This window comes from Lactuca sativa, chromosome 7 (genome assembly GCF_002870075.4).
Source record: "Lactuca sativa cultivar Salinas chromosome 7, Lsat_Salinas_v11, whole genome shotgun sequence".
In the NCBI taxonomy this organism is placed as follows: domain Eukaryota; kingdom Viridiplantae; phylum Streptophyta; class Magnoliopsida; order Asterales; family Asteraceae; genus Lactuca; species Lactuca sativa.
The window spans coordinates 143,882,912-143,894,085 of NC_056629.2; the positions used below are offsets into that span (position 1 = coordinate 143,882,912).

At 35.4% G+C, this 11,174-nt stretch overlaps 1 protein-coding gene across 1 annotated transcript; it reads right to left on the reverse strand.

Annotated features, from left to right (window-relative positions):
- Window positions 1–7,350: 7,350 nt before the first annotated feature.
- On the reverse strand, window positions 7,351–9,020 carry LOC111904308 (protoporphyrinogen oxidase 2, chloroplastic/mitochondrial). The gene has a single exon (XM_023900078.3). The coding sequence runs from the start codon at window positions 8,908–8,910 to the stop codon at window positions 7,444–7,446; it is 1,467 nt and encodes a 488-aa protein (XP_023755846.1). The 5' UTR covers window positions 8,911–9,020; the 3' UTR covers window positions 7,351–7,443.
- Window positions 9,021–11,174: the final 2,154 nt, after the last annotated feature.

Below are 11,174 nucleotides of genomic sequence, written 5' to 3' on the forward strand. Positions count from 1 at the left end.
CCTTAATGTGGGCCTCACGGCTTATTGGGCCCAAATTGCAAAAATATCAATCTTTAGGTATTAAAATGCTATTTAATCAAAACCCGAGCCAAAAATGAGAATAAACGATATTAGGGGCTGAAAATGACACTTATCCCAAGATTTGGGCCAAAAATGTTAATTTTATAAAAATTGGGCCGAAAATGTCATTTTATGCAAATAAGGGGCTGAAAATGTAATTTTCTGCAAAACGGGCCGAAAATGTCAAAATATATTTTTGGCCCAAATCCGTAAATTACAAAAAGTTTCGGGCGAAAATACAAAATTTTATAAATTTTTGGACGAAAATGTTATTTTTAATTAAAATAGACCAAAAATGACATTTTATGTAAAAATAAGCCTCTAAATGTTAATTTAGTTCTTAAGGGACCTAAAGTGTAATTTTATTAAAAACAAGTTCAAATTATAGAATTTTTACGTATCAAGCTAGAAATAACATTATAACAATACACTAGATTTTTATAACATTATGAATAAATTTTTCCGACCAAATGAACTACACTATAACAAACAAACGAAATACAACAACGGTACGAATATCGGGCCTAACATTTCCTATACACGCTTATCGAGCCTTCGTGGTCCGTTTGCATGTTTAATGGGCCCAATATATTCATTACGTGCTTAATGGGCCTAAATAATCATTTACATGTTATTGGGCCTTAGTGGCACAATTACATGATAATTGGGCCTGAACTATTCATTAAATGTTTAATGGGCCTTAAGTGTCCTTCTGCATACGTAACAAGCCTTGAAACAATTTACACGTTTAATGGGCCACAATTGTCATTTTTCATGTTTTGTTGTGCTTTGTCATTTCACGTCCATATATCAACTAGTGTTTGTAAACTAAATACATATAACGGTATACATATTCATGTGCAAAATATTTGGGATCTAGTGGCACTTGTCGGTTGACATCACTGAGTGTATGGTCGTAGCGTGTAGTTATAATCAGAGTCTCCTGGAGGGAGAGCGAGAGTTTGTGTATAGATCTATACAGGGTGAACCCCCCCCCCCCCCCCACACACACACACACACACGCGCGCGCCTTAGCTGTTCGCTACAGCTAGACTAGGCCAGTCTAGGTCGACAAAACCTTGATCAAATACCGGCATTTGGAAAAATGCCAAGACATGCAATTTAGTCATTATCATGCATGGTTATAACGGCTCACATAGAGATCTAGTACCATCTTAACATTTCGAAGATCAAACCCTTCGATCGTGTCGATACAGAACAATTTATACGATAATGCAAGAATTATAACACTTTTATAAATCAGAAAATATCAGATTTTCTAGGGAAACACCATTAACCATTACCTTTTTGTCATAACAGATATAATACAAGGAATTTGGATCTTTCATTTATACATGATTTTACAATGAAAATCACACATACATTTATACTTAATCATTACATCTTTTCAGAGAATTTTACAGAAAATATCGGATTTTCTGGGTTATGCGCCCAATACAAAGTTTTTCAATCAAACATGCTTATGAACTCACCAACATTATATATGTTAACCGTTTTCAAAACAACTTGTATTCTCAGGTAATTGATAGGCTGAAGAACCGTCAGGAGTATTTTGGGATGTCTTTTATGCAAATGTCTATTATCGAACAATTTATGCTTTCGAATTTGAAATGTAAAACAATGTACTTAATGTGAACATTCCCAGTTGTAATATGTAATGTTGATGATGATTGTGTTATGTTTCATGTATATTCATTGTGATGATATTTCAATTTATAGTCACACGAGCCCTCGGACATTTCCGCCGTCTGGTTCGGGGGTGTGACATTGGGCCTTCGTGGTCCATCTACATGCTGGTTGACTTCACACATTCACATACATACTTGTTTAGCTTTGTAAACTAAATACATACACAGAAACAATATACATTGTGCAATTTCATATTCACGTAAATTCAGTTAAGGATCTTGTGAGACATTTCGTTTGGCACCTATCGAGTATACAACTGTAGCCTGTAGTTATAACCAGAGTCTCCTGGAGGGAGAGCGGGAGTTTGTGTATAGATCTATACGGGGTTAACACCCCACACCTGAGCTGTTCGCTACAGTTAGACTAGGCCAGTCTAGGGTAACAAACCTTACCTTAAACAAGTCGGTGTCTGAAAAACGTCATGACAGGAGGATTAGTCATTATCAAGTATGGTTATAATGACTCACTTAGAGGAATTAACTCGATTATAAAATTTACAGAATACAATTTTTATTGATAACACGGTAACATGCACGCACTGGTACTCAATCTTAGGGTGTTGACATCACAACATTTTATAAACAGACAACATCGGGTTATCTGGGATCATTCACTTCATACACTTACAAACATTAACACACATGCATTAATACAAGATCGGACACAAACATTTCAAACCGTTTTTCAGAAAATATCGGATTTTCTGGCATTTACAAAGTAATACAAAACATTTTACTCAAACATACTTATGAACTCACCAACATTATATGTGTTGATGTTTTCAAATTAACTTGTATTCTTAGGAAATCGTTGAGCAGGTTGGTCAGCAAGAATACCTGGACTTCTGTTGTGTTTTGTTATCACCATACTTTGGATATTTTGGCATGTAATTTGAAATACAATACTAGATGTAAACAATGACAGTTGTCGTATTGCATGTGTGATGATGATGATTTTTTTTGTTTCAATTATATACACTGTGATGATACTACAAAAATGAAGTCACTCAAGCCCCCGGACGTTTCCGCCATCTGGTTCGGGGGTGTGACATTGTGTGTGTCAAAGCTAGTGGTAGCAATTGGAATCTTTGATTCAATGAGAGAATTCAAGAGTTTAAATTTTGAGAAATGAGGATGAGCCAATATATATATATATATATATATATATATATATATATATATATATGTGTGTGTGTGTGTGTGTGTGTCAATGCTAGTGGGAGCATTGTTATCATCCTTGTACTATATATGGATAATATATAATTCATTGGAAACGATTTTCTAACTTAGCAAATGTAAAGTTTGGGAATTGTTTTACTCTGAAAGACATGGGACAAGCAAAACACGTACAAAATGTAACGGTTTATGTAGATAGATTGGATTAAGCCAAAGTAAATAAAATCTTTAGGGAACTCGACATGTAGAACTCCAAATGATTTCATGCTTAACAAAGCATGACATGACATTGGGCAATGCTAATGTCCTATTCCTAGTATTGAGCTGGAGGAAAAAGGAGATGATCTAGTTTGTATGGAAGAGATCAAATGTAAAAAGTAACATTGATGATAAGTTCCACATAAATAAAGATGATTATGTTCACAGTCGGAATTCGTGATGTTACTTAATAGTAAAGGAGTAGCTTGGAAGAGTACCAAATAATACATCATCCTAGATTTAACAACAAGCTTGGAGTATATTACAACTATTTAGACTATAAAGGAAAGTATGTGACTAAAGAGATTCGTTAGTGACCTCAATGTTGAAATTTAATCATTGATGGTCCTTATGATGTTTTTTGGGACTATAAGGGTGAATTTACCTTGTGTAAGGATCCCAAGTCACACAAGCTCACATAGTGTATACTCAGTACGTACCATTACATTTGATGGTTAGTCAAATGTGAAGACAACTTAGTTAATGGAGTCGTATTGGAAGAAAGCCTTGTCAATCCATTCTCTAAGCCAATGTCAGTGGCCAAGTTTGATAGTCAAACATGGTAAAAATTCATTAGATTTGCAAATGAATTGGCTTGAGCACATTTAGTTTAGTTTGTTTTAGATTTGGGAACTTAAGCAGTATAAGTCTTTATCTGATTCGGCAATTATTAAGTGGAGATCTTAATATATGATGGACATTAGTCATCTCAGTAGTTTATTATTATGTTCTCCTTTTGCATGTTTAGAATCCACTTCCCAAGTATTAATTTACTCAAACCTCCACAATCGGTCATGTTCTTTGAAGTAAGTAGTGATTTAAGATTGCCATGTGGTATTAATAGATTATCCATGGTGATTGGACATAACATAAAGATTGTAACTAACACTCATGAGTATTAACGGAGATTTAAGTATTAAAGGAACTCACACATAGATATTATTTCATGGATAAAGTCACAAGATTCTAATATGATAATATCTCTTATTCTTCAAACAAATATACATGAGGGTTTTGCTTTACAAATTTGTTATGCATTGGTTCACTCTAACATTATACGTAACTACCAGGAATACAGAGTATGTCCATGTGTGGCATGATGAGTGGACAAAAACTATGTAGTTAAAGTATATTTGTGCCTTCTGCCCTAACAGGGAGAAGTTATATATATGGTCATCTCGATGATTTGATGTTGACATCTAAGTGTTTGGTTGAGCCTTCACTAAAATAGATGTGTTCAATTCAGTATTGTGACGTGGTCGTCATAAATCTTTATCCGGAAGAATAATCTTGAACATTGAGATTGACTAGAGTTTGACAGTTGTATTGGATGACACACTCTATGTTGATTATTTGAAAGTATTAGACCTCATATAGTTGATGACTTGTCAAAGTGGGAGACTATTGGAAAGAGTATCCAAGGTCATAACTATTGGTAATGTTTCTAATAACACTAGGGTCAAAATAAAGTAACATTGTATTGAGAATAATTATAGGGATCTAAGTTGTTAATTAATTAAGTGTTTAATTAGTTAAACTAAAACTTATAGTACTAGAATGGTTGAATTGTAAGAATCTAAAAGTTATATGATTACCAAAGATAAAATATAATTACTTTGTGGCCAAGTAATTATCTCTTAGGTTAAAATCCTTCCCTATAAATAAAGACCTTTGGGACCAGATTTGAGGTGCTAAAAATTTATGAAAACCTTCTTCAATTTGGTGGTGCCCTTGATTCTCGAAACCCTAAGGTTTTTTGATTTCACGTCGTGTAGATCCCTCCGCACGCCACCTACATGCTCTAGAAACCATAATAATTTAAGGATTATGTTGGTAGCTCTTTGGAGTTTCTATTGTTGTTGTTTTGCCTCTTATGTGCAATTTCATTAGAGAGATTCTGGTTTGGTTCATGATCATCCACATAACGGTAGCAAGAACAAGATCTTAAGCTAGAAGATCATTAGCCAACTAATAGGTATGTTTTTATTATTCATTTGTAGTTGCAATAATATAATGAACAGTATGGTCCTTATAGGTTACATGAACACATAAGAGAATTTTTATATGCTTCTGCTATTATAAACATGTGTTAGTATGCCTAAAATCTTTCACATACTACCTCCACATCTATCTGTACTCGTCCTAAAATTTGTCTAAAAGTTCCCAAGTTACTACACATAACTACTACTTAGGAGTTATAACATACCTCTATATGCTCAAACAAGCACATATAGCTAAACTTCGTAGATTCTCCTTCTAGGATTCTTTCCAACCTCACTCTCGTACCACTGGAAGCATCTGTTAATGTCGATAGTCACCTCGTGAAAGAAAGTCATACGTAATAAAGGATTAGGTAAACAGTCAAATAAGTGATCTACCCTAATCCCACAACCAAACACCGAACAGGAAGTAAGGCTAAATTAATCATTCTAAGGTTATATAATCCTAATTATGTACAACTCAAAAGCATTCATTTAACAACTATTTAACATTAGCATAAATTTCAAGTAGCATATAGCAAACAATTCCTAAGGCTATAAGGCATCTTAAATACCAGACAATTCTAAAATTCCTAAAAATATTCTTTGCCTACATACTACTAGCATTTATCTCCAACAGTTCACATATCAACAAATATAGAAAGTATGGATATATTAGGAGTCACTTTCATTTCTGAACTCTGAATGACTATACGCATCACACATTTCCTTATTTCATTAAATTCTTTATCAAAAAGGTTTGTAAAAAAATTTTCATATCTTAGTTTGAGTTTGGAATCGCACGAATGTTCATCCGAATCCCTCACACCAGGGCTCTGATACCAACTTGTAATCTCCCAAAAGTTCAGGCCAAAATTTTCCTTTGAAAATATAAGTAAACCATTCCAAATGTTTTCATAAAAATTTTAAAGTAATAAATTATTTCAAAACATCATCATGACATACTATCAAAATGAATCAAATCATCATAGCAGTGGAAGTTTATTATAAATCATTAGCAATGCGCATGGCGTACAGTCATGCTAGCATTTTCCCTCGATTAGAGGAAGATCCTTAAAAAACATTAAATCAACAACTATAAGCATAAATCTTAGTGAGTTTCCTCAAATACCTCATACCACAATACAAATACAATGCATACAAACAAGACTCTCAGCTCCAATGTCGATCCACCAGGTTAACGGCTCTCGGCTCCGGTGTCGATCCACCATCAACCTTGGGTATCTAGGCTCTCAGCTCCAGGCACCAAAGGTCTAGTTCTTCAGTAAGAACTCCAAAAAAAAACTCACACAATGGCTCACCAATACACATACGAGGCTAGGGGTTGCATATGAGAGAATGGAGGCAGAGAAGAAAGCAAACCCTAAACATCGCATTCCTTAAATAGGGCTCAATGCCAAAGATATAGGGTTTTGGGTTGTGGCGGGCGTCGTGACCAACATAAGGTTGCGTCGCTACTTATGATGTGACACACACTGCGACCATTAAGTAGTTGTGTCGCGATAGTTCAAAAACCCCAAATCACAGTTGACTTAAAGAAAATCAAGAGACAAATTGCATGCCAGAATCCAGGTGTTATATTTCTCCCATAAAAAATGATTTTTAAAAAGATTAAACTAATTACAATAGTCGGAATTCTGTTTCTTTTATTTTCGTTAAAAAAATAATAATTTAGAACTAAATCATAAACTATCCCAAAATTTTGAGACTAGAAAGTTTCTAAAATTCTGAAGACCGGCTCATTTTGTTGTCTCTGAGATTATGATGAGAAAATTAGGTGAAGATGGTATATGAAAATACAATATTTTCTCCTTGGTATGACCCATGTCAATTACATCAAGTTCTAAATCTTGTTGACCATCTAGTTTTTCCTCTTACCACTACATGAAGTAGCCAACTTCGTGTGGTCACAAAAGATAATAAAAAATTTTCATTTTTAGTGAGTTCATACTCCATGTTAAATCCCGGTCTAGTGTAACATCCCATGACAACTATTCTTAATTTCTTATTGTTATCATCCTCACTATTACCACCCATACTACTTCGATTAGGTAGATTTAAAACCCCAACTCCTTTATTTTATCATCCATATACAAATGTATTTTCAGTGTTACAATTAGTAGATCTTAAATTATATACTATAATCATGTTAATAAAACATATTAGATTGAAAATATGTAAAATACAAGAATGATGAACCTCAATTTACAAATGTATTCTCTTTTATCATTCTTTCAAGCTTATGAAGCTTGAACCAAAGATCGATCTTTCAGTAAAGCCTCAGCCGCCTTCCTCCCGGATACCAAAGCCCCATCAAACGTCGCACTAGTCCGATAATCCCCACACACATACAACCCTAACCCTAGCTTAGGGTTCTTCTGTAAATCCGTCGGAGGGCATTGATTTGGTTGTGCGAATTTAACACGATAACTTCTGAGATACTTCCAGGATCCTACTGAAACTTCCTTCCCGAACCACCCACTAAGCTCCTCCACCACCTTCGTTTTCAGGTCCTCATCGGAAACGTCTTCATACAATCCGATAAGGGAAACCGACACTAGAACTTTCCCCGGCGGGCCGTATGAAGGAGCCACATTGGTGGCGAAAAACATGTTGTTGACGATGCCATGGCCGGACCCGTTGATGAACAGAACTGGGTCGGGGACTGGAACTTGGGCTCGATCGGCTGAGAAATACAGACACACGGTGCTTCGTGGTGGCTTGATTTGAACTGGGATATCGTTTGATTTTCCGGCTAGAAGCTTAACGGCTTCGGGTTCTTCGACTGCAATGATGACACCGTATTCAGCCTTCAAGGTCTCGCCATTGTTTAATCTAACAGTGTGACTTGATTCTGATTCTGAATCTGAATCGATGGATTTAACTGGTGTGTTTAGGATGATGGAATTGGAGGGTAATTTTGAAGCTAATTGTTCGGGAATTGCGGAAATTCCTTTCGCCGGGAGAGTGTTGTCGCCGAGAGCTAAACACTTGAAGATGAAATCGAAGAGGCGGGAAGTGGTTTCGAGGTCTCTGTCGAAGAAAATCCCACCGAAAAATGGTCGGAAAAATCGATCCACAATGGAATCGGAAAACCCAATTCGTTTGAGCAAATTGATAGTGGAGGTCTCTTCAGCAGAGAATATCTGATCATCGGATTGAGTCAAAACCCTAATTCTAGTCAATGCGATGAGAGATTTATCAACGATTGTTCCGATCGGGTTTGTTAGAGATTGGATAGCATCACCCAGGTGGCGTAACGGATCAGCTACTGTATGGAAGCCACCGCCGTAGTAAACCTTAGCTCCGGAGTAGAATTTCTGAAGATCTAGGGCTTCGTAGTCGAGTATTCTTCGGGCTTCCGGGTAACCGGTGATGAAGATTTGGAAGCCACGGTCGAGGAGGAAACCGTCGACGTTGTCAGTACGTACACGACCTCCGACGCCATCAGAAGCTTCGACGAGGAGGAAGGGAATGTTGTCGGAGTGGAGGCGTATGGCGGCGGCTAAGCCGGCTAGACCAGCGCCGACGACGATAACTCCGGTCTTTTTGAGGGTTGGTTGAAGAGTTATTGATGGGGGAGTTGTTAGGGAAACCTGTGAAGATATTTTGGTGGTGGGTTTGAGTAGGTGGTGACGACGGCGACGGTGGTGGAAGGTGTGGTGAGGAGTGAAGGAGGAAGTAAAAGAGAGAGTGGCGATTGTCATTCTGTCATCTTGATTGGGTGGCACGTATGCTCTGGTTTTGTTGAAGAGGCTTATCCAGTTATGGTTTCTGTTTTTAGCATGTATACAGGCTTTTTGGATAGAAAATAATTTATTCAATAAATTCTACTTTGCCATTTGGTTGACACTTGTATCAATTTTTAGTCTAAGGTTTTAAAAATTAAAAAATGATGCAATGATATTTACTTTTTAAAAAATTCATCATATTTAATTATTCTTACCTTTTATTCATTTAAGGTAAAAAGATATTTTCTTGTAATGCAGGTGTGGATACCAACCTATCACAATGTGTTTTAAAGTAGTGAGGACATCAAATCTCATAAGGAGTCTGTAGTGTCTGTTAAACGTGTTCAGACAAAAGCAATTTTAGGATGGATGATCCTGGAAAGTTTCCGTGTAGGGTGTCCAACAAAAACAATATTATGATACTTATCATTCGAGGATGTTATAATGACCCAATGGGAAAATTGTTAATACTTGAAATTAATCACATATCTAGAATGAATTGTGACTAAAGGTGATTACGGAAAATTATAAAATTAAATAATTTTTTGAAGAGTGGCTATATTGCTAAAATTTAATGCTTCAAGATGTTATGTTGTTCTAATAGCTTTGGAGACACAAAGTGGTGAAGAAGTCCAAGAATTGGAAGTTATCCTCATGTAAACTTTAAAGGTGAGTAACCATGTTTCCTTATTCACATTTGGTAGTTAATTATATGTTTTAGCTAGATTTTGTGAAACACAAGGATGGGACACTGATGGTGGATTATGGTAAGTCTTTGTGGCTAAGAACCATGATAGGTATGAATCATTGATGTCATGGTAAGCCTTGATGGCTAAGAACAATGCTTATTAGGGTTTCGGTAAGCCTTGGTGGCTGAGAACTTTAACCATATCTCTATTAGAGTCTTGTTAAGTCTTGGTGATTAAGAACCCTGGCTGAAAATACTTGGTAGACTTGGTAAGCCTCAATGGCTATGAACCATAGTCATTATTTGTTGAATAACCACGGTAAGTCTTGGTGGCAAAGAACCATGTGGATTGCACGAAAAGGAAAGACCGGTGAAACTCGAATTGTCTCACAATGTCATTAGGTTTCAGACGGATTATGAAAGGCTTTATATGATTATATATGTGTTTATATTGATTTAATATTCATGACAAATATTCTATTACCAATTTATGACATTAACCCTAAATTTTATCACACATAAAAAATGGGATATGGACACACTCCCAGGGCGTGTTTAATAAAACTAGCTCGTAGCTATAGCTTTTATTTGTTATATGAGTATTTAGCAAAAGTAGTTGGAAGCTTCTGAGATGTGTAAAATTACATAAAATGATAATTGTTTTAAAAAAGATAAATATATAAATACATTTTTAAGGGTAATTCTGGATTAAAAAAGCTCAATAGCTTATTTTTTTTTTCTTAAATTTGCATGAAGTAGCTTTTAGACTTGGTGTTTTTTGTTTACACTAAAAGTTAAACGATCGTACTCTAAAAAAAAAAACTTTGTTAAATCGAGTTTTTTGCTAAAAAGACATATATGCCCTCCACTTCCTCATCATCAAATATAGCAAACGCAACCCAAGGAATTATCCACAAAAAAAGCTAATTCCAAATTTGAAACAATATACACTTTACGAATTATGTTTCTACTATCAGCATGTCGTACCAACATAAGCAACATAAGCAGTTCATTTGTCTATATCATTCACAAAAAAAAAAAAGAATAGCAGAGTATGCATGTATATGTATTTAGTATTTAGTGTTTAGTGTTTACCTTTATTCTGAGCAAATTGCAGTGAATACTGGAAGCCTCTTTGATTTTTTAGGACCATAAAGGAACTTGTTAATGTAAGCATCAATGTCATGTTTCGAAAGGGTGTCACCATTTCCTTTTTGAATCTCAATATCATCATCTAAAGGAGTCCAATCAGTGGTTTTAAAGCTTGCAATGTTTGTGGTGAGTTTCTCTATTTTCATAGGTGACATTGTTGCTGTGATGTTGTAGTTTTTGCAAGGGGTCTACATATGCAAAACAGATAAAAATATGTTAGGAAATCATAGAAATAGCTATTATGTAGTTTGAGTTTATTTTGTTATTATTTGTAATAAGAAGAATGAAAGTAGGATTCTTTATTACCTCAAGTGTGGTTTTGTAAGGAAATTGTGATGCCCTCAGCTCCTTATTTCCATGTGCAAACTGTCACAAATGAAATCTTGTGATGTTATAGGAA